Raw genomic sequence first — 27738 nt, forward strand, 5'->3', positions numbered from 1 at the left:
TAGATTTTGACTCTGCACATCTAGAGAAGACTTTGCTTAGGGAGACTGCCCATTCTTCTGGGTGGTTTTAAGATATAAATTGGTGATGCCGTCGGGACCAGCCGCTCTGAAGTTTGTTTTTTGATTTGGGCTAAAATCTCTTTGGGGTCGTTTAATTGTGCCCATGCCGAAGTGTCGCACTCTGGGGATACTTCTGCCTTATGGTATGGTAGTTTGAAGAGTGACTTCTAGTGGTTAGTTCAGGTGGTTTCGCCAATGCTGTTCAGAATCGAGTTTTTGGTTGGAGGAGCTTTAGATCTTAAGTGACCAAAATTCTCTAGCATTTCTGCCGCAAATTGCCTTTAAAATTTCTTCCAAGTCTTGCTGGTATAGTTGGAGGCGTTGATTTCTCACCCAATTTCAGTTGTTTTAGTGGCGGCGTTGATTATAATTGCGGCTTGTTCAGGTTCCAAGCTCTTGTCTCTTTTTATTATGCGCAAGTCCCCTCTTTTGCCCATTTGCAAAGATCGTAGCAACGATGATTCTGTACAGGAGGATTTTGCTTCTTAGAGCAGGGCGTAGTGTAGGTGTTCAGTAATTAAACATAGTCTAATTGAGTTTTTGCACCTAAGCTTCCTATGTTGGTATATTTTCTGGTCAGCTCTTGAATAGAGGCAGAGGGGAGTTTTAATGAATTTCCTTGGTTTTGTTGAAGCCGGATGTTCGAGCTTGGTGCTTTTTTGAAGCTATTTTTCCAGGAAATTGATAACAAATTGTGGTCACTGGCTGTTAGGAGTACCTCAAAAGATGTAGTCACTTGCAAAAAAGGTCGGGAGACATGGATGTAGTCTATAGTGGCCTTCGAATCAGTCTGCCCCCACGTTGGTAACCGGTTTTTGTTTAGAGTCCAGATTGAACAAATTTCTCGGTCATTAACTTGGACCATAAAATGCCTCTGAACATAGACCCCGAAGATTTAGTTTTCGTCCGTTGTATTTTGGCTCCAGTTTGAAAGCACACATTCAGGTCACCACAGATTAGAATGAAGGATACTTGATAGGTAGCCAAAAACTCATCGATCACACTCTAAATCATGCCAAGGTATACCGCTGATTCTATAGCCACTGAGTTCCAGTAGGTGTTTAGTATTGCAATTGGTGTTTGAAGACATGTTTCTGTGACATCAATCTGTGTCCAGTTTACCAGTAGTGACACATTTGCCTGAACTATTTTCTTTATCGTGCGACGTTGGCCCTTAACGGCAGGCCCTGAGGAGGCCTGATGAAGGACGGCCTAATCTGGCTTTTTTTTGCCAGCGCCAGGGAAATGTCAAACCCATCAAGGATTGGCTTTTCAGTTAGCCAAGTTGCTTGAAGGCAGATGTCAAAAGAACCTAGTTTTGAATCTTCCGGGGCTGTTAGGTATAAGTGCCCTCTTGTATTCCATGAACACAGTTTCAGATCGTTACATTGAGAATTTGCTGACGAGTCTTATCTTTGGTGGCCTGTCGTTGGAGCGAGTTGCTATTTCTTGTGGTGGGATTGCAGTGCTTTTGGTAACCTAGACCATATGCCTTGCTGTGATTTTTCTTTCTCATCAGACTGTTGAGGGACCTGTATTTTCCATCTGTTTTGAGTGCAAGTTCTTTTCACTTCCGAGAGTTGTTCAGCCCGAGGCCGTGGGAGATGGTATAAAATGTCCCTTTCCAACGGGTTTTGAGAATGTTGTTGATTTACAGTTGGCCCCTGACAATCCAAGCCATGAGTATGCAGAGCGTCACTTTTCTTTGGTTTTGGAGTCTTTGACTTTCGGAGCCTTGATATCCTTGCTACTGACTTTCTCTTTAGGGCCTCTGGAGAGATCTTTCTCCTTGTAGTTTTGAGTCCTTGAGTTTCTGCGGAGAGGCTTCGGTGCTCTTGTTCTATTTGTGCCCTGGACGTTTAATGAGGGAACGTCTGCTTTTCATCTACCGGTTCCATAAGTACATAACCCAGCTTCAAGAATTCTTGTGCCTCCTGTCTTATTAAATTTGACACCCACGTACAGGAGATCTACAAATGGGCTCTGGCTATACAATGTCTGTGGCTAGATTCCACGATTTTAAGGCCGTCAGTTTTAATCCGCCAGAGAGTTGGAATAAGGTGAAACGGTGCCAACACCCTTCTTCTGTTTAGGGTGATTTCATCATGGCTATCCGAAATCTGCTCCAATTTAAATGACCATGTCGTTTTGTCCGATCTAGCTTGGTGCCTTTGGTAGACTTCAGTTCTAGACCTATAGTGGAAGGCCCGAGTTTTAGGTTCTCGAAGGGAATCGTGTCTGCCCTCTACTCTAGAGGATTGCCTTGTTGGAGCGTCCGCCTCTGGGCGTTTCCGATCTTTAAGTCTGTGGTCTAGTTTCTCTTAGGTTTCGTTGCACGTGTGCTCGCAAGGTCTCTTTCATTGCCGATTTTGGAGCTTGCTCAGTGTGAAGTTTTACACCGTTCCTCCAGCATTGAAAAAGTAGAGTTGGGAGCATCGTCGTCTTGAAGTCTCAAGCTTAATGCAAATGCACGTGGACTCTGTTGTGTTGTGCACCTCTATTGCCTCCTGTTCTGGGCTGGTGACTGGAGTAGGAGAATCATTGTTAAGGTGTTGGCTTATGTTCATTAGGTGGTCAGTTGCGAGGAAATCGTCTGCGGTTTTGGGCGATCAGGCGGAGAATTATATTTCCCTGAGCTAGTAGAGTGCGTTCTTTCATGTGCTGTTTTGGATAGTTTCCTTTTGGTGGGACTTGACAGTGCTTCCTTGATGTTCGCTAGTTTAAGCGGTAGCTGAAGACTCAGCAAGCCCTGCTCCTTGGGTGCAATCCTTGTAATCTTGTGTGGATAGTCGGTAGTTTTATCGACACAGGCTCTTGTTTTCCCGAAAATTGAATAAGCCAAGTCCTGGCCACCTGTATGTGACGATTTAGGGACCCTGTTTTGGGTCTGGTCGTCTGAAATGCAAATTACATCACCCATCATTTGACGGAGATCTTCTTTTGCCCTTTTTGGGTAAGGTCAGAAACTGCACTTGTGGTTTTCTGAAGTGGTAGAAGCGTTGTCTGAGCCTTGGGGTCGCCAGTGACCATTTGGGTACTATGCCCTGTTACGAGAACAGGGATTGAGATGGTAGAGGCTAACGCTGAGGGCGGTGTCTTTATTTGCTGGTTGTAGTTTACCAAACCGGTAACTCAAGTGTGCACCAGGGGCTTTTGATCGTTCTTCTAGCGCCGTTATATGTCCCTCAAGGAAGCGATGTTTAGTATGCATCATGGCCTGGATAGTTGTATGGTCTTTCAAAGTTATTGACTCATACAACTTGGTGAATGGCGCCAGGGCAATGGTGACTGCTGACATGATTGATAGAATGTCACTATTTTTTTTTTTTTTTTTTAGGGTGTCTCTTTTGCAGCTGGATAAATGCGGGTGTGAGTTCTAGTAGGCAAAGAAAATTGCAAAGTGTCATGGGCCAGCTTGCTCCGTGAGGACAGCCCGTGATGAGTCAAGCAAGCTTCTTCGGTGAGAACCGAAACGTGGGTGTCTTTTTTTTCTCGCGACTGGCCATCTTGTTGGTTTTTTCTCGAGGAGCCCGATAGCTGGTGTCCATGATAGAGGTGTCGGAGGTGAGCAAGCGCCCCGGGGAAGGTGAGAGTTTCTTATTTTGATCCACTGGATCCTCCTGGAGCTCGTGTTTCCTTTGAGGGGTTGTTGCTTCCAACCTGTGGCACCGGGGAGATACTTCTTGGAGTAGAAGGATGAGTTGAAGGGACTGACTTCTCCCGATGCAATTTGGACGGCTGTTGCAGTTTGCCTTGAGGGGCCAGCGGCACCTGTAAGTCTCTCGAAGGTTCACTCACAGGGTTTATCGAAGAGAAGGTTGGGAGCGCTAGAACTGTTGCGACACCTGTCATGCCGTCAATGATGGGTGGAGGAATTTCACATTTCCCCTTCTGTCCAGCTTTTTCCCCAGTCTGTGGGTTCGTCCATAGCTGGTTTATTGGAGGTGAGTGAGTTCTAGCTGATATCACTGGGAAAACTTCAAGCCTGCTTTGCTTGTATAACGGCTGGCATTCTTTCACCACTTCCAAAATGTCTGCATCTGAGAAGTCCTCTTTGCTCCCGGTGGATACGTTGGAATAGGAGTAAAAGAAGTCTGTCACTAGGATCAGTGCTGATGGTTTATCCAGGTCGCTCTTCCTGGTCGTACTTGAATGCCCTCGCCGTCCATTTTGAGGATGCACATGCCTTTGTAATGTAACCAATCGTCGCCTACTGGTCTTACGTTGGCCCTTTGAATTTGTCGCTTCCTCTCCAATAGAGGGGAATCCATCTGGTTTCTTGGTCGTTTTTTATTTGGAAAAGTTGTTTGTGACTCACTATCTCCTGGGCCAATGGCCTGTAATTTCAGGGTTGTTTGGTACATGATAGCTTTTTCATTTTGCTAGTCGCTGAAAGTTTCTCTTGTATGGGAGTCTGGTGGAATTTGCACATTCTTATTCGTTGGAACTAATGGGGAGTTCATTTGCTACGCGTGAACCATGGCATTGGTCGTGAGGGCATTTCGAGGGCTGGGGAGTTTTTGCTCCCTTCGTAGCAACGACTTGTGTTGGATGTTTTTTTCGGAGTCCGCTAAGTGATTCCTTGCGGATATTGTCCTGCTCTGGAGCCGTAGCCTGGAGGGGCTGGAGTACTGTGGTGGCCTCACTCGTTCCTGGTGTGGTGTTGCTGATTTCCACCCCCTCCTGAAACTCTTCAGAAACAGTTTTGCTAGAAGACGTAGCTGGGTCCAGGAACTCCACCCAGGCTCCGGCAGCCTCGAGACCCCCGCCCCTTGCTTCGCCCGCTCAGCCCTCCCTTCGGAGACAGCCGGAAGCTGAGCCAGAGGGGCCGGCACCAAGAGGCCGCCAGGGGCCGCAGCTGCCTGGGTGGAGTCAACAAGGTCCCGCATCGGCTTCACTGGAGCAGTCTCCATGCCCCCGGTGGCGATGTCAAAGGTACGGAGAGCAGATTTTCTTAAGTTTACCAATGCCAGCGGAATTTCTGCTTCTTTTCTCGGTGCTCTAGAGGCCTTATATTTTGCACTTTTTACACGTGAATTTGGTCTCTGAAGTTAGCAGGGAATCCGCTGAGTGCGATGTGACGGGGGTCAGACGAGTACGCGCTGCAAAGCTGGCGGCCGCCCTCCTCCTGGATTGACAGAATCCGGGCGGGGGGGGGGTGGGGCAGTTCCAGCAGCCAAGACTGCCACTCCGTGCAAGGAAGTAGGGGAAACAGTCCTCCTCCTCCAACAGCAGTAGACAGGGAAAGCAAACCCAAGAATCAATGGAGAGCTGCAAGACTGCCACTACGCCTAAATTTGAGACCTGCCTACAATTGAAACACAGGGTATACAGGCATTGTTTTTGAATGCCAAAAGTTTAGACAAAAATGCATCGGAAAAATGCATTTTTTCTGTAGGTAAAGATGCTTTTTTTTTTTTTTTTACTAAAATGGGTGTTAAGGGGTAAAAAAAAAATAGGTGTGGGGGGCCATTAAAAAAAATGCATTTTTTCTCGACGCATTTGTTGTCAAAACTTTGCCATTCAAAACTATGGCTGTCGAAAAATCACTATAAACCGAAACACAGCAGTGAATGGAAAACTACTTACTAGCTGGCTAACATTGGCGTGCTATGTTATGTAATGAGTGGTAGGGGTTTTAATGGAATACAGTAATTGTTGTACTCCCCACCCAGACTACACTTAATTTATCAGTCGCTGCTGGTTGACAGCGACTACCCTCACTGGTGAACACAGGCAAACGCAACCTGCAGCTGCTTTTTTTCGTGAGCTGGCCTTAGCATTGGGGTCCTTGGCTGACGGGGCTGTCCTGGATTGCTGATCAATCCACCTCATATCCCAACTAATTTTAGACCAATTACCGTGCCTTTCCTCCTAAAAATCTTAGACAAGGCTGCATATATGCAGATTCAAAACCACCTTGCATCCAACAACATCCTAGGCCTTTAGACAGTCAGGATTCAGACACGGGACTGAAACAGTCCTTCTGGTTCTGAAAATCCAAATGGATGAGGCTAGAGATAATGGTAAACCTGCTCTCCTCTTACTGGACCTATCGGCTGCGTTTGATTTAGTTGACCGTAACATCCTAACCAACCATCTAACTACAGCTGCCTCATTTTCGAACTATGCTGCCGCATGGATCAACTCTTTCTTGGCGGACATATCCATGAGGGTCTTCTCGTCATCGCTTCAGCCGATCCAGCCCTTATCCCATGTGGAGTCCCACAAGGGTCCTGTGTATCGCCCACCCTCTACAACATATAAACTAAATTACTGTTTGACCACTAGACGATCTAGGCGTATTATATACGAATTACGCAGATGATACACAAATTCTCATGACCTCATCAGGGAACCATCAATCTGACACCACTCCTAAATGAAAGTTATAGCAAAATACAAGGGTGGATGGCCAATCAGGGCCTTTGTCTCAACGACGACAAAACTGAGATCCTCCTCATTGGATCCAAGCTAAAACTCTGTAAATTAGGCCCCAAATATTCATCATTTAATATAGATGGGAACCTTATCAAAGTCGACAAAGCAGCAAAAACCTTAGGTTTCTACTTAGATGCTGCGTTAAATCTTCAAAGACAAATCAATGCCACTGCCTCATCAACAGCTTGGACATCAAAATTGATAAATGCCTGTCGACCCTTCCTAAATACCAACGGCTGTCTTACCCTTGCTAGAGCTCTTAAAATGTCCAAACTGGGCTACTGTAATACTCTTTACTTGGGCTCCAGCCAAAGGAATGTTCACATACTACAAGTTATGCAAAACAATGCCCTTAGGGCAGCCCTGGACATCCCCCGATCTAACCACGTGACACAGATTAGACAATCTGCTAATTGGCTACCCATCCAAGACGGGATTACCTTCAGAACTCTTATGATCACCCACAAGTGCCTTAACAACTCAGCCCCCAAGAACCTGATGGAACACATTCTCCAGAAAAGATTCTACCAGACCCACCAGAACCTCCTACCCAATCTGCCTAAACATCCCAACCTTCAAACTAAACAAAGCAGGTGGCTCAAGCTTCCCAGTGTTAGCAGCCAAGACCTGGAATAAACTTCCACTCGCGATAAGACGCGACCCTGTGTTCCTCTCGTTCAGAAACAAAGCAAAATGCTGGTTATTTGCGCAAGCCAACTAAATCCACCATGTACTATCCTGACTTCAAGACCTCTTCCAGGTGCTTTGGTAAGATTCCCACATAGGCCACCCTTTGCCAAGTGTATTCCTACCTAAGCACTATTCTTGACCCTTCTCTTGTTTGTTCTGTATATTTTTGTAAATTCATATGACCCGTCTATGTACTGCTAACTCTCCACTGTATAACTTAATGTTCATATATTTGCACTGTGTATAATCCATGTAACCATGTAGCTGAAGAAAAAGCGGCCAGATACCTACGGGCTTGGTGCGATATATAAGCAAATAAAACAATCAATCTATGGCTATCGGTGCAGGAGAACTTTCTCCATGGACAAATGCCTGGTTTGTTTTTATCTGCGCACATCACCTTCTGTGAACTGTGGTAGAGACAGTTTGTATCTCTAGATTTGTTTTTGGTAACTTTGTGGTTGGTTAGATGCGTCTAGGCTGGGTTGGTGGCAGTGGATACTTAAGTCTCGTGCAGTTTTGCAGTTTACTGTTTAGTCGGTCTTTTGCTAGGCAGAGGCTTTCCATTATTGGACATCCCCTGCCAATTTTAAATGGTACAGATCCTTGCCATTGTTGGGCTGGGAGCAACTCCAGCCCCATTTCTGGATAACAGGGGAACTCCTTTAGCCATTCTTCAGATAATCATTGGACCCAAGACCCCATACAAAGGAGAGCAGCCTGCTGAAGACCCTGGCCTCGTTGTTGTAAGCTTGTGTTGGGGAGAATTTTCATTTCGTGTGCCAATTCCCCTCAACGAAAGACCCCAACACTTTGGCTGGACTTTATTCGATCTGTACTTGTTGGGGAGAATTTTCGTTTTAGTGCTTGTTAGGCAAGATTGTATGCAGTACCCTTAGGGTGCCCTACAACAATCTTGACCTCCTGGCAATAGCAACCCAACCTTTGGTATAAGTCTGTACTACACAGGTTCGTAGTGTGGATGACTAGCCAGGCCTATCTCAAGAGGGGTCAGTGTGAGCTGTAGGGGAGTTGCACAGAGATTCACAGTGACAAGTATTCAAATGAACACTTGCACACAAGGTTTCTTGAATAAACAATATTTAAGTCAGTTTGAGTAAGCCTTCTTCAGAAGGGGCAATATATAGTAACACTCAAATATACTCCAAAAATACACTCTTAATATTTCCAAATCAGCAAGTACCCTTTTGGGATGGCACACACACTTCCTACACCCTCAGGTGACTTAAGTAACTCGGACACTGTGGACATTAATATCACTGTTTGCATTTAGAAGCAGACTGATGAGTAGGTCAAAGAAAAAGGTTATTAGAACAAAACAAGAGATCTCTCAAATATTCTGATGCAAGTAAGTACTTTTGGGGAAAAAAAAAACAATGCAAAGGTAGGTAACCCCTTCCTGGGAGGAAGACCAAACACAATGTCGGAGTGGAAGAGTAGTCATTCAGGGAGCCAGGCTAGGCCAAATTCAATTGGGCAAAAGTCTAGGTGAGCTGAAGCTCTTCCCAGAGGTAGGTAAGTCTTGCACAATGTTTTAGAAGTCTTAGTAGAAAAGAAGAAATCCTAGTAGGCCACAAGCGGTTTAGGCTTGTGAAGTAAAGGAAGCTGTTAGCAACTTCACAGAAGCAACCACAACAAGTCGCAACTGAGAAGTGAAGTTACACAACAAGAGGTAAGTTCTCTTAGACTGTACAGTACCTTTGGATAGAAGAAAATGTCTTTGGCCGGCTTCTGTTCCTGTGCAGCTCTGCAGGTCCTGTGTTCTTGGGCCTCAGTCATGGGGACAAGAGGGAGGATGTCTGGAGGACTCCAGCACTGCAACGGGACGATCGGCAACAGAAAAGGACCAACTTCTATTCAGTGACACTTTGCGGTTTCAGCTCCTCGCGTCTCAGCAAATGGCACCACTGCAGACTCTTGGCTGTTGAGATGGACTTTCCTTGCATCTTGGGTCCAGCACTCTGTTGAGGTGGCTCAGGCATGGTCCGTCCTGCTTCCTGGGAGTCCGGAGTCTCTCCCTGGAGCTCTTGGCCAACTTAAAAGCAACGCACACAATCTGGTGTTCCTCTCCCTGGCAATTTGAATGCAGTACCCTCTGGAAACACTACAAGCAACTATGACTACAGGTGTAAGCAAACCAACCTTTGGTATAAGTCTGTAGTACAGTTTTGGTAGCGTGTTGAGCAGCCAGGCTCATCTCTAGAGGGGAAATGTGAGCAGTAATGTTACAGAGGTCTACAATCACAAGTGTTCAAATAAACTCTTACACTTAAGGTTTCTTGGTTAAATACTTTTTAATGTATTAACCATTCAATTATAAAACATTCAATAAACAATCCTATAAAACACACATCTACTTCAATACTGTACACTCTTAAGTTTCTGAATCAGATAAGACCCTTTTGGAATGGCCCACAGACACCACCTACAATCACAGGCAACTTTAGTAATAAGGGTGCTGGGGACATGAATATCTTACTGTGGCATTCAGAATTCTTTTTAAGAGGAGTAAAAGGCAAAGGTTATTAGAACATAAAAGGTTACAATTCTTAAACAGTGTAGATATTTTGAGTTCACCAGAAGAGTTCATTCAATAGGCTAGGCCAAAGTCAATGGGCTAAATTCTTGGCTAGGATAAAGCAGTTCTGGTAGTTAAATGGAAGTGTGTCTGCACAAGTTCTTAGTTTGTAGCAAGCCGAATCCTATGTTGGGTCACAAGCTGATTAGGCCTGTGAGTTGCAAAAGTTCCAAGCACTTTCACCGCGAGAGGTAAGTACTCTGTCTTGTTTTACAGTACCTTACATTGAAGAAAAAAAGGCAGCTGATGACTTCCGTTTCTGGCAGTTCCTGCAGATCTCGCTGTTCCTGAGCCTCAGTGGTGGGGACAAGAGGGAGGACGTCTGGGGACTCCTGCACTGCACTTAGTCAAAAGCTCGCAACTGGCAAACTTTGATTCCGGTAGTTGGACGTAAAGCACACAAACTGGTGTCTCTCCCTGGTTATACGGTTTCCTGCAGCACTCCAAAGAAATTGCAACCAGCTCCGAGATTGGTATACAGGTGGCTTACTGTTGAGTTGATTGGTCCCGACAACTCAAAGGGAGAAGTTGTCCTTGCAGGGCTTCTCTGTCGAGGTGAACTTGGCGAGTCGGACCTGCAGCAGGGCTTCACCGGGCAAATCAATGGTCCAGGAGTTGCAGCAGCCGTCCTCTTCAAGCTCGTCTTCAGTTCTTTCGTTCCAATGGTAGGCTCTGCCTTCCAAGCCAAGAGACTCGCCTTTTATTCAGTTCTCTCCCATTCATTCCATCCTAGCCGTCACTCACCCAGCAGGGTGGCTGTCCTTGCTGGACAGTCAGCCAATCGCCACAGAGTGCATTTGGGTCTCCTAGGAGACTAAGCACAGGGAGTTTCGGGCACCTCCCTTCCTGCCCACCCCAGACTCTCGGTCTTCACTCCTGAAGCCTGCCAAAGGCGAATGACCAAAGGGACCAAAGCTGGTTTGACGCGCAGAGACAAACTCTAGAAGGACCTTTCCAAAATGAAATGGCGAAAAAAGACTGGGGCCTGTTTAAATAAAGGGGGCTCAGACGTCATCTTGAAAAACATGGCTCCCGCGATTTAACACTACCGGAGCTACAAATAGTTTGCAGTCGGCAAAAATCATTGTAGTTCATTGTAAAACCACTGCCACCAGCCATTCTGAGAAGAAAGGGTAGCATTTGACTGCAACATGAGTATCTAGACAGGGGGGGATACTAAGTAGCCCCTCCAGCACTCTATTGTAAGATAGGGTGTGCTGGGTCTAGGCATTTAAACTACTAGTAAAGTCAATTTCACTTTGCTTACTCTGGGAAATAGTAGTTTATCCCAGAGAAAGTATTTAAACCTTGGGAAAGCCTGCAAAGGTTTCCCTGTGCCACTGCACTGAGGTTGCTGTGTGTCACAAATGAAAAGATGCCCATGGAATTATTTGTAGACTCGATAACCAAAGAAAACGGAGGTAAAGCACATTTCAAAATACATGAGCGAGTGGCAAAAAGGCTCACACACTCTCCAGGTAAAAAAATCGAGTCCTCAAAATCCAGCAAAGTTGCTGCAGGGTCTCTAAGGTGAAGGGAATTAGCACATTTTGAGAATTCTTTAACATTCGGTTCCAGCAGCAACTGCAGTGGAATTTCAACCAGCTCGGGGAGCATGTCCAGGTGGCTTACTTTGGAGTGGATTGGTCCCACCAACTCAAGGGGAGAAGTCGACCTTGCAGGGCTTCTCTAGTCGAGGCGAATTCGGAGCTTTGGCAGCAGGGCTTCACCGGAACCAAGGGTCCAGGAGTTGCAGCAGGCATCTCTTCCAAGTTCTTCTTCGGATTCCTTCGTCCAGTGGTCGACTCTGCCTTCCAAGCCAAAAAGCCTTGCCTTTTATGCAGGTTTCTCCCATTCCAGCCTAGCTATCAGTCACCCAGCAGGGTGACTGTACTTGCCAGACAGCCAGCCGGCCAATCACTTAAGAGTGCATTCCTGTCTCCTAGGAGGATAAGCACAGGGAGTTTCAGGCACCTCCCTCGCTTCCTGCCCCTGCCAGACTCCCTGGAGCCAGAGGCGGGCTTCACTCGTGAATCCTGTCAAAGGTAAAATGAACAAAGGGACCAAACCTGGTGGTTTGGTGCGCAGAGTAATTCTCAACAAGGACCTTTCCAAGAAGAAATGGCAAAAAAAGACCGGGGCCATTTTGACAAAAATTGCACCCTTGGGCGCTTTACTGCAGCTGCGAACGCAGCCCGCGGTAAAAGCACACCACGGTAGTTAAAGGTAAACCACTGCCACCAGCCATTCATCAAGGAAAGGGTAACATAAAAAAGTTACATGAGAAGCTAGACAAAGGGGATATTAAGTAACCCCTCGGCACCCTATTGTAAAATAGTGTGCTGGGTCTAGAAAGTTACAAATGTAAGTAGTCGATTTCACTTCACTACTCTTGGAAACAGTAGTTTATCCAAGAGAAGGTATTTAAAGCTTGGGGAAATCTGAAAGACCGCCCTGTGCCACTGCACTGAAGGTGCTGTGTGATGCAATGTGAAAGATGATTCCTATGGAGTTTGTTAGACCCACAACCAAAAGAAAGTGTTAAAATCTTTCTCTTTCGTCACCTCCGAGTTGTCCTTGTCACTATAATAGCTTGGCCTAACACCTGGGGTGCCAAATGTAGCTCCTGGTAGCTGTTTTTGTCAAGCTAACCAGGTTCTTATAAACTTCAAGCAGGGGCTAAGCCGCTCCCTTCAATTTCAAACCCTGTATCTCGGCAAGATTAAACCCATCGGGAAAACTGACTAGTTCTTAGTTTCCGCGGCTGTAGCCATCGGAAGGAGATCCCATCTCCAAAGAAGTAATTTCTAAATGGAGTGTAAATTGCATACAGCAATGCCACTACAAGCGATTTAACAGAGTACTGGCATTTACACCTATAGCACATGCCACACGTGGTACAGGAGCACCATTAACCTTCATTGCAAATGTGCTATTGAAGGCAATCTGTAATGCAGCTAAATGGAGCTCAGTTTACACATTCACCCAACATTACTGTGGGGGACATGCAAGCCAGAAGTGATTCTCGGGTTGGACAAGCAGTGTTAAGGATTGTTTGCTTCTGTCACTTCTAACAACCCATCTCCTGTGGGGACTACTTGCGAGTCTATGCAAAGTATATGATTCTAAGCAGATCTGAACATTTGCCAGATGCTAAGTGGGCCTTGCTGCATGAGTTTCCAAACATAACTGCTTGGATTCCCAGTAAGGGCAGGACACTCACTTTGGCATATGGTCTGACATCCAGTGGTAACCGCTGAGTATTGCATCTGTTCTTTCAATGACCGAAAGGGGACGTCGGCATGGGCGTGCCGGTAACACTATCCCTATTGTGACGTGTGGTGTACCCAAAATCCGTCACGCGCCGAGGTCCCTCAGATTGTTTTTTTCCACCCAGATAACTGGTCGCCCCATAGCGGAGCTCTCACTAGAGACATTGTTTATCTTTACCGAATTGTCTGTTTATTCCCCGTTAAGTTACTTTGCCCAACAAGAACATCTTCGACGAAGACTACGGGGGATTCGTTTACGGCTGTGGATTTCGGCACCTAAGATTAGGGAGAGGGGGAACGGGGTGGCCATATTGCTGGTATGTCTTTCCTCCTTTTCCCCGCTTTTCCCTCTTGGTCTGCTCATCCTTCCCTTTAGCTATGGAAAGGACACCTTTTACCTTCTGCCTAAGTGTAGGGTCAGATATCCTTGGAAGGACGAACACAGGCCGTGTAACGTCTGTCTCCCCCCCCCCAGAGCACGATGAGAAGTGGTGTGCAGCGTGCAAACTCCTTCGGCCTAAGACCCTTAAGGAGCACCGTGTAAAGCGGTGGGCTGCGTACCGTATGTCACGTGTGGAACCCCCACCACCACACCCGCTGAAAGTGATGGGGGTACTTTGGATGACCAAACATCTGTTACGGATGTTATAGACCTTGAGGCGGACGCTTCCCTGACCCTTTAAGGCTTGACGCTGGTCTTGCTACAGGGACAACACCCGGCGACAGGGGCGTACAAGCGCATCGCACTAAGCACACAACCCCTACGCCAATTTCAACGTCTTCGTCGAAAAAGGCGAAAGCGCCAACGGCAGCCAAAAACTTTGCCGGTTCCCTCTGATCGTTCAGATCCAAAGCCTTCCCCGCATCCACAGCAGCTTTTTGTGACTGGGCAACCTAAACCAGCTAAGGGCACTACTCCAAAACCTACACGCGTCGAAGCGCAGGAGCCCGACGCTTTGACAGTCTCTAAGGCTACGGCTAGGCCTCTACCCGGAAAACCAACCGCTAGGCCCTCTAGCACTGCGGAAGGTACTACACCTGCCGATAAACCATCGGAGCCACTGTCTCACGACGATTCAACAACTATCGAAAGCAGCATCGGAAGAATTACGGCGGCGATGGGCCTTACCCCGGTTCCGCCTAAGGTTATGTGACCAGCCGCGGAAAAAATTTCAGCGGATTCAGTTCCCGATTCTGATGACGCTTAAGAGGATAGTCGAGAGCCTCTTTCCGACGCCCTGAGAGACTCCTTTCGACGCTGCATGGCGGAGAACTTTGTTTCTCCTCATGCAGGCCTGTTTGGGTCCTCTAAATGGACTGCAGAAAAATTTGAAGGGTGTATGGATCGGCTGAAGCAGATCAGTTTTTCTTATCCTCCTCCCCCGAAAAGGGCTCAGGTAGACCCTAAACTTCAAATTCAGGAAGATCGGTGTCCTGTTTGCCAACAGGAAGATGTGGTCCACATGGACACATATAGAGAAATCTATAATGAAGAAGCTTCTTTTCTGCAAAACTATGAGGAAGACCAACAGGATACTACGGACAACTGGGAGGAAACCCAGCAGGAATATAAGGACCCATGGACACCGCAAGATCAGGACTCTGATGTTTTGTGCCTAGACTCTCCTCTGTCCACCCCGGCTCGCCAGGCCTCTCCTGTAGATGACTAAATGGCATTCAACTCCATGTTGAAAAAAGCAGCTGAATACTTTAAAATTGCCACTCAAGAGGCGGTAACTGAGCAGGATTTCGTGGAGGATATCATTAAAGAAAAACCTCTGGCGAGTCAATCCACCCCCCTCCTTAACTCTGTTATGAGAAGGGTAGCTCCCTCATTGGTGTCACCTGCTCAAACACGGGCAGCGAACCAGAGTCTCGAAAAATTATTTCGCCCTTCTCCTTTCGACCCTCTATACATGAAAGGGCACGCCATCCCAGATTCACTGGTAGTGACTACCACTCGAAAGAGGGCAGGGGTACCCCTTGCCACGGGGAATCACCACCGGACAAGGAATCTAAGCTGCTGTATGCCCTTGGCAAACGTGTCACGTCAGCAGCCGCATACACTATACGGGTTGCTAATAATACTACTCTATTAGCAAGCTATGCTGATGCCCAATGGAACTTGCTCCAGGAAGGCCTCCAAGAGGTCCCCGAACCCGCCAAGTCAAAGCTTCTCTCCATTGTAACGGAAGGAAGACTAGTTAACCAGAACGTGGGGAAGAACACCCTGGATACTGCGGAAACTGCAAGCCAGTCTTACTCAAGGGACCTTACTGAAAAGACACGCTTGGCTGCGTACATCAGGATTTAAACCTGAGACTCGGGCCTCCCTCTTTAATAAACCCATTGAGGAGACTAACCTCTTCGGGAAAGCGGTGGATGAGGCTTTGGAAACAGCCAAGAAGGAGCATGAGACTCTAAAGTCTCTGTAACAAATTACACAGAAACCCTCCTCCCAGAGGGGTAATAACTCGGCGGTCCTTTCGAGGGCAAGCCCATGCTGGTCAAAACAACTACGGCACGGGTAACTTCAACACAAATCAAACATCTGGAAGCCCCACTTACTACCCCTCAAGGGGTCAAACGCGGCAGGGTTAGAGGCAGAGGCCCCAATCCCAGAGGAGCCCTGGCCTCTGGTCAGAAATGACCACCAAGTCCAGGTCCCCTCCCATGTCACCCTGGTCGGGGGGTGATTAACATCTTTCCTCAGGGCATGGGAGGGGATAACTTCTGACCAGTGGGTCTTAAAGACGGTCACCCACGGTTACTGCGTGGAATTCACCCGACCTCAGATCCGACCGCAGGCTCACGGCGCCTTTCACCGGACCATCTGGCAATCCTGATCCAAGAGGTGGAAGCACTGCTGGGAAAGGATGCCGTAGACGCTGTCCCTATTCTTCAGGTAACAAGTTTATAAAACCCCAGAAGTTTTGCATGGTAACACAGCAGGAGGTGATCCCATTGCTGAAACAAGGGGACTTCATGGCATCATTGGACATGAAAGATGAATACTTTCATATTTCAATGTTGCCAGCGCACAGGAAATATCTAAGGTTCATAATTCTGGACAGGCATTACCAATTCAAGGTACTCCCCTTCGGCATCGCCTCGGCGCCAAGGGTGTTAACCAAAGTCCTGGCAGTGGCAGCAGCACACCTGCGCAGACTATCAGTCCCAGTTTACCCTTACCTCGACGACTATGTGAAGATCTGGTAGTTGTCTCGCCAGCCCTCATTCTCTCTGCAGTGGTGGTCAAGAGACCTCTTGAAGGGGAAGACCTTCACCACCCCTGCAGTGGAAGTGCATCTTGTGCACTATCAACAAGATAGTGCACAAGATGCACCAGGAACCAGTTACCATGATACTGGTGCACCCCATGTGGGCCCGCCAACCCTGGTTCGCTCACCTGATGGAAATGTCCCTCTCCCCACCAGTCAAGCTTCCCTGCCCATACAACATGTTGTCTCAGGACAGGGGCGAGACCCTACACCCATGCCCACACACTCTGAATTTAGCAGCCTGGCTCTTGAGATCATAGAGTTTGGACACCTGCAACTCCCTCAGAGGTGCATGGACATACTCGGGGAAACGAGAAAACCTAATACATGTTATTGCTATGCCAGCAAATGGAAACGTTTTGTCATCTGGTGCAATTCCAAGGGCGTCAATCCCATTGATTGCTCACCCTCACACATTGTGCTGTATCTAACCCACCTGTTTGACACTGGGTTAGTCTTCAATGCCCTAAAGGTTCATCTGGCTGCTATGTCAGTCTACACCACATCACACCAAAAGGTATTGTGGTGGAAAATACCAGTGATTAAAGCCTTTATGGAAGGGGTTAAGAGGATTTATCCTCCCATCTCTCACCCAGACCCTGGATGGGATCTGAATGTTTTGACCAGGCTCATGTGAGCTCCCTTTGAGCCTATGCATAAAGCAAGTCTGAAAGACCTGACTTATAAGACAGCCTTCTTAGTGGCTATCACATCTATCAGAAGGGTTAACAAACTACAGGCTCTTTCTGTTCTAGACCCCTTTGTTACAGTCCACAAAGATAAGGTAGTTCTGCGCACACATCCCAGGTTTGCGCCTAAATTCATCTCAAAGTTCCATGTGAACCAATCCATCAAACTACCCACTTTCTTCCAGAACCCTACTAACATGGCCGAAAGAAGCCTTCACACACTAGATGTGCGCAGGGCAGTCCTGTTTTACCTGGAAAGAACTAAACCACTAAGGAAGACTAAACAATTCTTTGTTTCAGTGGCAGCTGGTAGAGAAGGGGATACTGTCTCTAAATCAGCTATATCAAGGTGGATTGTAAAATGCATCACACTGTTACACTCTTGCTAAGAGAGAACTGCCCTTCAAGCCTAGAGCACATTCTACTTGAAGCACTGGGGCATCCATAGCATTCATTGCAAATGTTCCTCTTGAATCCATTTGCAAAGCGGCAACCTGGAGTTCTGTACACACCTTTACAAAACACTATTGCCTAGACACTGATTCTAGGTCGGATTCTCAGGTGGGACAAGCAGTACTAAGACATCTTTTCTCTACTGTTCCTTCTCACAACCCACCTCCAACTCCGGTTACAACTCGCTAGTCTAAGCACAGTATGTGATTCTAAGCAGATTAACTAGCATCAGAAGACATGCGTTACTTACGGTAATAGCATTTCTGATGATTGTACCTGCTTAGATTCACATGCGCCCTCCCTACCTCCCCGCTCGGGGTGGAAGGCACATAGACGTCTTACTAATTTCTCTCTTTATGTACTCACTCACTATAGCCTTGGGCTCCCTCATGGCAGAAAAAAATACAATCAGAGGGACCTCGGCACGTGAGGGATTTTGGGTACACCACACGTCACGATAGGGGTAGTGTTAGACACGCCTATGCCGACGTCCCTGTTCGGTCCCCGAAAGACGAGATGCAATACTCCACGCTTACCACTGGATGTCGAGCCATATGCACAGCATGTGAATCTAAGCAGATACAATCATCAAATGCTATTACGGTAAGTAATGCATGTCATGCAATCTATCCGAGATGGGAAATCTGTGGGAGAAAGGAATCCATTAGAAGAACAAATGACTCAGGTGGTAATCTCTGATAGCCCACAAGTTTGTCATCCCCCTCCCAACTTGCTCCACTTGGATAGCTAGTACACCTCCTAGTTCTGCGGTCCCTTTGCGTCAGAATGCTAGGGGGAAAGGGCAGAACTGAGGTCAAGGGGCGCAGCACCTCAACATATACTGGCCTGACCTATTTGCTGCAGGGCATCAAGCAGAGCCACGCTGCACCCCCGGTTTAGCAGAGAAAGTTGCTGAAAAGCAGCTGTGCTGGAGACATGAATCATAGATGAGGAATCCATGGGGAGGGGGGTCATAATTGATCACATTAGCTTGTTTGTTTAATTCCATTAATGTGTCCTAATTAAATAGTAAAGTGGGATATGACGATAGTTATTGAATGCTGTAGAAATGTTTGAATATTTTGCAGAGCCTTGTTGTTTCATGATATATGCTGCCCTTCCATCTACCGCTTCATCCTATTCTAATATTTATGCGGTTTTATTCATGATTTTCTGGCTGTTGTCTGGTTTATGCATATCTGGGCATCTAGGTATTCTTTTTGGTCACTAGAAAGCTTGAAGTAATAGTTATGTACAGAGTTTATGTTGAAGGTCGTCTTTCGTCCCTGCAGCCCATATCAACGGTCCAAATAGCCATTCCATATCATTGCTAATGTAACTGATCTGCAATAGATTTATGGTAATTAACAAAATGTGATTTCTATAAGGCGGAGGGTGCAGCTGTAAAGGACATGTTGGAAGCTGGTGTTCTGGACACGTATCTTGGAAAGTTCTGGGCGATTAAATTGGCTACAAATGCTGCAGTCACTGTACTCCGAGTCGATCAGGTGAGTAAATTGGTCCTAAAATGAAGTTCTGATAAATATTTGAACATGAAATGAACTTCATAGTGAAATTCTGAAGTCTGGAACTAGTTCACTTCCGTTAAGATGCCTTCGTTGAAAAACCGCTGCATGCATCATTTTGAAGATTCCGAATTCTTATTTTGAATGTTCAGCTTTGTATTTGTCAAATGTTGATTTTCATAGTAATGCTACATTCTATCCAGAGATGCATCTGTTAATGTGAATCATTGTTACAGTTCCACCAATCGTATGCACAACTGATTCATTTGGCTGGTCATGGTGTGAAACCACTGCGCCTATGTAAGTGTAAGCCACTTGGGTAATATGAGCTTAAGGTAGAGTTGGAACCATAAACTAGATTTTTATGGAGTCCAAGTGATGTGATTATCCATGGTTATGTCTAAACATGTGGTAAATAAGTTTGCTTCGTTTTAATGTGAGATTGGAATGGGAAAAAAGGTTTACAAATATTTTTCAGAAGATTGTGGAAAAACAAATATTGTGTGGCCCATATTAAACATATTCAACAAATTATTTTTTTTCTTTTTTGGCATTCTGTGGAGCCACTTAGCAGCATGTGTTCTCCAGCACTGTACACTTGCTTTTATTATTCCTTATTGACCGGTTGCAAATACTTGGTGACAATAAAAATAAATATTTAAAGCCAAACTATTCCATTGCAGAATTGTATTGATATTTTATTTCTATCTCGCTCGTACACAAGTGTTTTAGAGCGCGGCAAGGGAGGGTAACGGGGGAGAACAAAACAATCTTACTAGGCCCAGTGACATTAAAGCGCAAGTGCATGGGGGGGGGGGAGTACAGAGCAAAGAAGAAACTGATAATAATAAAGGCAACAAGCAGTGGTAATGCAGCCAGCAAGTGGCAAGTGCTGGGTTTAAGGCAGCAGACAGGGTAGGTCTGATAAGAGCAGGAAGAAAAAGGGGGACTGTAGGGGTACAGATACAGACCCCAGTGCAAGGGGTGGCCCGGAGGCAGGGTGAGCAGGTACCTGGGCCCGGAGGACAGAGGGTGGCTAGCTGCACGGTGACAAGAGAACAGATCAGCAGGGTAGAGGGGAGCGAAGGCTGAAGCAAAGAGGTGCTTCCGGAACAGGAGATGGTTCTCCTCAAGCTTTAGAGTGGCAGGGAGGCTGTTCCAGAGGGAGGCCCCAGCTGAAGACACAGATCTACCCCCAGCTCGTTTCTTTGAAAAGAGGTATAGGAGCGAAGCGCTCAACAGGGGGGATAGCTGAAGGTATTTTGGACCCAGGTCCCAGAATGCCTTGTGGACAATGCAGAGGGTTTTGAATTTAATCCTTGCATCCACTGGGAGCCAATGGAGAGATTTCAGAGCTGGAGAGAAACAATCCCAGGGCATGAGACTAAGAACAAGTCTTGCAGTCCTGTTCTGTATTAGTTACAGAGGGCGGAGAGTAGAGGCAGATGGATTTAGAAAGGCTTCGACAATAGTCCAACCTAGAGAGAACCAGAGCTTGGGAGACAGTAAGGTTCTGGGGGAAAGAGAGGAGAGGCAGAATACCTCTGAGGAGGTGCAGTACAAAGTTTGACTTTTTAAGAGACAGAGATGTGGGCGTAGAAGGAATTGTGGAGTCAAAGATGATCCCGAGGTTCTTAGCCTCGCAGGTGGAGGTAGGAGGAGGGCCAAGGGAGGCCTGGCAGAGATTGAGGGAAAAGGATGGTGAAGGCGTGCCGATGAGGAGACTCTCTGTCTACCAGAAGGCTTTTCAGAAGGCGAGGGGAACCTCTCTTCGACGTTATGGGATAGGTCAAAGCGTTTTCTAACAGAAGGCCCCCCCCCTCTTCTCCCCTGACCGCTCCGGGGTACCTCAAGTAACCCTAAAAAGACTCAAATTCTGTATGGACAAAATGGAGAGGTTTATGGAGACTCGGAACCTTCCAACACCCAAGAGATCGAGAGAGGGACCTCAGGAGGATCCCAGGGCCAAGTACTCCAGGCTGATTGATTCCCCCCCGCCCCCGCCGCAAGAGGATGTAGATCTATATGACCTCACTGGAGAGGACCCCCACTTTCAGGATGATGATGAATTCTTAGGCAATGAAGGGGAACAAAACCTAGAGGAGGAAGGTTTTGAAGACAACCCGGATATGGGTGAGGGGGTCTTCGGAGAAGACCCAGAAGAAGGCGCTTCACAGCCCCGGCAGTCCCATCAGCGTTTTCAGACCCTGAAGCCATAAACCTGTCCCCACCCAAAGACTCACCTATTAGGAATACATCTCCTATAGACGATCAACCTACCTTTAATGCACTCCTACGCAAGGCAGCAGCGCATTTCAAGATCGAGACCGGGGAAACTTCTCCTGACATCGACTTTGTAGAAAAGATCATTAAGGAGAAACCCCCTGTCAGCCAAACCATTCCCCTCCTCGCCTCAGTAAAGAGACAAATTATTCCTTCACTATCCACTCCCGCGTCCATCAGAGGGGTCAACCCGAGGATAGAAAAATGTAGACTTCTCCATCGGACCCGTTATACATCAGGGGCCACTCTGTACCAGACTCCTTAGTGGTGACAAATACCAGGAAGAGAGCAGGGGTCCCGCTGTCAACTAGCGAGGCACCACCAGATAAAGAGGGTCAAAAATGGTATGCCCTAGGAAAGAGGATTACAGCCTCAGCTGCCTTTTCCGCAAGAATTGCCAACAACTCCTCTGCTGGCAAGTTACGCGGATGCACAATGGAGCAAACTACGTAAGGACATTGGGGAGGTAGCGGAACCCCTACGTACTCGCCTTCTAGCCACGGTGACTGAAGGGACCTTGGTCAACCAAAGCATCATTAAAAATACTCTGGATGCTGCAGAGACGGCTGGGCGTTCCCTAGTCCAAGGAATCCTACTCAAACGCCATGTATGGCTACGTAATTAAGGCTTTAAACCTGAAACACAAGCATCTCTTATTAACAAACCTATAGAAGATGCAAACCTCTTTGGTAAGGCGGTGGATCAGGCACTAGAGACCGCAAAGAAGGAATTTGACACAAGACGCTAGATCAAATTTCAAGGCCTCCCAACAAACGTGGTTATGGAAACAAACGTTTTTTTCGAGGCCAACGCCAGCAGCAGCAGCAATACTCTGCAGGTAACTGGTCCTCTAACCAAGGCACCAGTGGACAATATAACCAAAGAGGACAACGTCGTGGCAAGGGAAGAGGTCGGGGTCCCACCCATAGAGGTTCCCAAGCCACCAACACCAAATGACTCAAAGATTCGGTTCCCCTCCCAAGCTTCGCCGGTCGGGGGCCGGTTAACATCCTTTCTTCCAGCATGGGAGGATATAACATCAGACCGCTGGGTACTATCAACCATAGCCCGCGGCTACTGTACAGAATTCAACAGTTCCCCTACGTACGGACCCCCAAGGGGACGACGCATGTCGCCAGAACACCTTGCCATCCTTCAAGAAGTGGACCAACTACTAGAAAAAGGAGCTGTGCCTCTATCCCAGGTAACAGAAGGTATTTATTCAGTGTACGTACTTGTACCCAAAAAGGACTTAACCATGCACCCTGTACTAGATTTGCACCCAGTGAACAAATTTGTCAAACCTCAAGTTTCGTATGGTGACTCTACAGGAGGTAATCCCCCTGCTTTCGCAGGGGGATTACATGACAACACTGGACATGAAAGATGCATACTTTCATATTTCATATTTTAATGTTGCCAGCGCACAGGAAATACCTCAGGTTCATGATAGAGGGCAAACACTACCAGTTCAGAGTGCTACCCTTCGGCATAGCATCAGCGCCGAGAGTATTCACGAAGGTACTGGCAGCGGCCCACCTGCGCAGGTTGTCCATCCCAGTATACCCTTACCTCGATGATTGGCTCATAACAGGGGATTCTTATGAAGCATGCTTCTCAAATACCCAAAAGACTGTAGACCTTTTGTTTCAACTGGTCGTCTCCATCAACGAGAAGTCCAGCTTAGACGCTAGATCAAACAATTCCTAGGGGCTCTAATTCGAACAAAGGACGGCCTCGTCTTACCCTCCAACGAGAGGGTCCAAAATATGCTGTTTCAAATCCCTCAATGTGGCCAGTCGAGAGGTGATGGTACGCAAAGCAATGTGCTTACTAGGGATGATGGTGTCATGTATTTATTTGGTACCTCACGCGCGCCTGTGCATGCGCCCAATGCAAGAGTGGCTCAACAGCCAGTGGTGTCAGGCCAGCGGCTAATGGGATGATCTAGTGGTGGTCTTGCAGGCCTTGGTTCTCTCGCTACGGTGGTGGTCGAAGGAAAACCTGGCAATAGGGAAACCATTTGCCACCCCCAGTGGAAGCCACTCTAACCAAAGATGCATCCCTCACAGGATGGGGGTCTCACCTATCCCATCAGACTGCTCACGGAGTCTGGACTCCGAGCGTAGCATCCAAGCACATAAACTAACTGGAGCTACTAGCTGTGTTCAAGGCACTGAAAGCCTTCCAGGCACACCTACAAGGGAAGACAGTGATGGTCCTCGCGGACAGCACCACAGCCATGTACTACCTCAACAAGCAGGGGGGCACTCACTCTCCAGGACTGTCCAAGCTGTCCCAGAACATCTGGAAGTGGGCTCTCAGACACATGTACCAGGGGAACTCAATCTGCTAGCAGACGAACTCAGCAGAGACTTCCCTCTGCCCTCCGAGTACGAATGGCGGTTACACAAAGACATCGTCTTCGACGTCTTCACACAATGGGGCTTCCCAGAAATAGACCTGTTCGCAACTCTGGAGAACTCACAATGCCTAGATTACGCCTCCAGATACCCACAGAACCGCTCCAAGGGGAACGGTCTCTGGATACCATGGTCAGGGAAATTTGTTTACGCTTTTCCTCCGACTCCTCTGCTGAACAAGATAGTGCACAAGATGCACCAGGAACCAGTCACCATAATACTGATAGCCCCGATGTGGGCCCGCCGACCATGGTTTGCGCACCTGATGGAGATGTCCCTGTCCCCACCAGTGAGACTGCCCTGCCCGTACAACTTGCTGTCACAGGACAAGGGCAAGCCACTACACCCATGCCCACAGAACATGAACTTAGCAGCATGGCTCCTGAGGTCATAGAATTTGGCCATTTACAACTCCCTCAGAGATGCATGGACATTCTCAGAGAAGCTAGAAAACCCAACACTCGCCACTGTTATTCTAGCAAGTGGAAGAGATTTGTCATCTGGTGTAGAGGTAAGAGCATCAACCCAGTCCACTGCTCTCCCACACAAATTGTCCTTTACCTGACCCATTTACTGGACTCAGGTCTAGTGTTCAATTCTATTAAAGTCCATCTAGCGGCACTTTCTGCATACACCACCTCTCAGCTTAAGGTGTCGTGGTGGAAAGTCCCAGTTATCAAAGCCTTCATGGAGGGGGTAATGAGAATACACCCTCCGATAGCAAACCCAGCTCCCGGCTGGGACCTTAATGTGGTACTTACCAGGCTCATGGGCTCACCCTTTGGACCCATGCACAAGGCAACTAGATGGATTGTTCAATGCATCACTCTGTCTCTCTTGCTAAGAGAACTACCTTTCAAGGCAAGTGCACACTCTACTCGAGACACTAGGGCATACATAGCATTCATTGCAAACGTTCCCCTTGAGTCCATTTACAAAGCGGCAAACTGGAGTTCTGTACACACACACACCTTTACAAAACACTACTGTCTAGATGCTCACTCTAGATCGGATTCCCAGGTGGGACAAGAAGTATTAAGACATCTTTTCTCTACTGTTCCTTCTCACAACCCACCTCCAACTCCGGGTTCTGCTCGCTAGTCTATGCACATCATGTGATTCTAAGCAGATTAACAAACATCAGAAGACAATGCATTACTTACCGTAAAAGCATTTCTGATGGTTGTATCTGCTTAGATTCACATGCGCCCACCCTTCCTCCCCGCTCGGATGGAAGGAACATAGACCTCTTTCTACATCTCTCTCCTTTCTGTACTCGCGTATAGAAGGCTCCCTCAGGGCAGAACAAATAGAGGGACCTCGACGCGTGAGGGGTTGTGGGTACACTGCACGTCACTATAGGGATAGTGTTACAGACGCACCTTGTCGACGTCCCCTTTTCGACTACGAAAAACAAAATGCAATACTCCGCAGTGACCACTGGATGTTGGACTATGCACAGCATGTGAATCTAAGCAGATACAGCCATCGGAAATGCTTTTACGGTAAGTAATGCATTGTCATCTTCTCCAACAATTGGGCTTCGCAATAAATTAGAAAGTCAAGTCTTGTACCAAGTACATCTTAACAGTTCCTAGGAGCTGTTAAGTGACCTCAATTCAGCACTCCAACTAAGTCAATGCCAAGTCTGGGATGCCCAAGGGAAGCCCTTAATTATATATTTTTATGACAAGTTCATAGATCTGGATGATAAACCCTTGTATAACGCCCCTCTCTTTGAATCCCCCTGACCTCACTGAGCCAAGAAGTAGGTTTGTTTTGCAAATTAAAAGATTTATTTGAAAAATTAAACGATATATATCACACTTTAATAAATAGATTAATATTTGATAGCACACTTATGAATATGACAGTGATCAACGATGGATAATAACACAAGCACACTTTAATTACTTAGGAGTTGGTATAGAGAGGATAAAGTAGCTGAGAATGCTTTTATGGTTTCAAGGAAATGCAATGATGGAACAGAATGCAGCACAGAAATAACTGAGATGGTTTCCACAAGAGATAATGTGATCACTTTTTCTTTTGACAATTCACTCCCCCCCAACCCCCCTTTGCAATATAAGGAGATGGAAGGAGAGCACACAATTTTCAGGAATACAATCAAATGCAATACCAATTCAGTCCCCCCCCCCCCCCTCCTAGCAAGCTTAGAGCAACAGGGATGATTTTAAAACACAGGCAAACATACTTTAAATGTGATTTGCAAAGAATTGAACATACGCTAAAAATTATTTTAATTCCCTGTAGGTGATAGCTACTTAAGATTAGTTCAGGTCAACACTAGCAATGATTCATGAGGGATTATCAGGTTGAAAACGAATTTCAGCAATGCAAGCAAGAGGCAGCTATTTTAAGGCTTGTTGGAAAGCTGAGGATCTTAGCTTTAAAATGAAAGTTAAATCTCGTTCGTAGCACACGCGGTTCAAAAGATGCAGACAATTTAGTGGAGGTAGATTCTCAAAATTAAAGTGAACCTCAGAATGACAAATTACACTTTGGTTTGCACAGCTCTGGTTGGATACTCACTCCTAATTTTGGAAGGAATGGGCCTCGTCACAGATCTGGTCAACAGGTTTAGCTGCGGTTCTCTCTGCTCTGCTGGTCTGGATCTCCGGTTCTGGCAAAGGTTCTGGCACTACACAGCGGTCTGGTCTGGTCTCTGGTTTTGGCAAAAGTTCTTGGCACAGGGTTCTAGCCAGAATCACACAGCTCGCCCGGCTGTTGAATGGTTTGGTTAGTTGCTGGTTTCTGGGGCCTCTGGAAAGGATTCAGCTTGTGGACTAGGCCTTTCTGCTAAAAGTTCTGGAATCTGGAGTCTGGTTTTCTAAGTTCTGGTCTCTGAATATTGTCTGGATTTTAAGTCGTCCGGCAAAGTGCTTCGCAAGAAAGTGGAAAGAGCAGTCCCTACCTGGGTTTCAGTGGGTCTTTTTATGTCTTTTGAAAGTGGGTGGGAAGGCTGACTTTCTATGCCCAACCCTCTGAGGATCCTGATAGGCTAGAAAATTCTCTGTCGCTTGACTGGGCAACTGATTTGTGAGTCATCCGGCATCCTTTTTATGGCATCTAGAAATAGCACTCCCCTGGTCACTTTGCACACAAATCTATTTTTGACTTGAATGCATATTTATCTATGTACAATTTTTCTAATATTATATGTCCAGTTAACACATTTTCTGTAGCACCAAACCATCCGATCCCTGTCTTTGTAAGATGTTGTGTTCACTTCTGTCAGAATTCTGCCCTTTTCATCCAGAACACAACCTCTAAACTTTTCCAGAATTTACACAAATGTGCGCAAGGAATATGGGCATCAGATGATGAAGTGTCAGATTTTTTAACATGCATACATTTGGAGTAATACCCTATTTTCCACTACTACCCCCAGAACATACCACAGAGTCCTAACACCTCTTAAAATGTGCACAGAAAAATCACCGGAATCATGATATTATTTTTATTTACATAATTTTGACAATTATGTACTATGAATTAACCATCTTCTTAAAATTATGCTCTGGCCCAGATGGGTGTGGTTTAGGTTCCAAAGCACATGGGGGGGATTTCTGTCTGTCCCCGCCTGCAAGCTCAGCTGGCTCACAGAGGCAGTGCTCCTCCCAGTTCCTTCTGAGAGGAAGCCATTTACGACCCCCTGATTTAGAAATTGCTTGGAGCAAAGGGAAGTTCATTGTTCTGCTGCCCTGCTCCCAGGTGCTCCTCCCCTAATTCAATCAAAGAGGTGTGATCTCCTTTTGGTGGGAACAGCAGAAAGCATCCAGGCCTGTGAATGCAGTTGCTGGGCAAGTTTCAACTCCTGTCGGGGGTAGTTGCCGGGCAGAATTCAATCTTTTAAGCCAGGCTTCAGCCAAATGTCACTTTTGTTCCAGTTTTTCTTCATTCAAATCAAACTTACAATTTTGACACATGCAGCTAGAACGCGGATTCTAAGGTCAAAACTATGACATTTAAACAGTTGCAACCTATGTGACACTCCAAA

At 46.7% G+C, this 27738-nt stretch overlaps 1 protein-coding gene across 2 annotated transcripts in view; it reads left to right on the forward strand.

Moving 5' to 3' along the window:
- The window catches only part of CCT8 (chaperonin containing TCP1 subunit 8), a 403324-nt gene that overhangs the window by 317049 nt on the left and 58537 nt on the right, over window positions 1–27738 (forward strand). For both annotated transcript variants that reach the window (XM_069636365.1, XM_069636366.1), the window contains exon 14: window positions 18874–18993. In XM_069636365.1, coding sequence (XP_069492466.1) covers window positions 18874–18993 — 120 coding nt within the window. The remainder of the gene's footprint in view (window positions 1–18873; window positions 18994–27738) is intronic.

Source organism: Ambystoma mexicanum, chromosome 7p (assembly GCF_040938575.1).
Source record: "Ambystoma mexicanum isolate Mex_15411 chromosome 7p, UKY_AmexF1_1, whole genome shotgun sequence".
Taxonomy (NCBI): Eukaryota; Metazoa; Chordata; class Amphibia; order Caudata; family Ambystomatidae; genus Ambystoma; species Ambystoma mexicanum.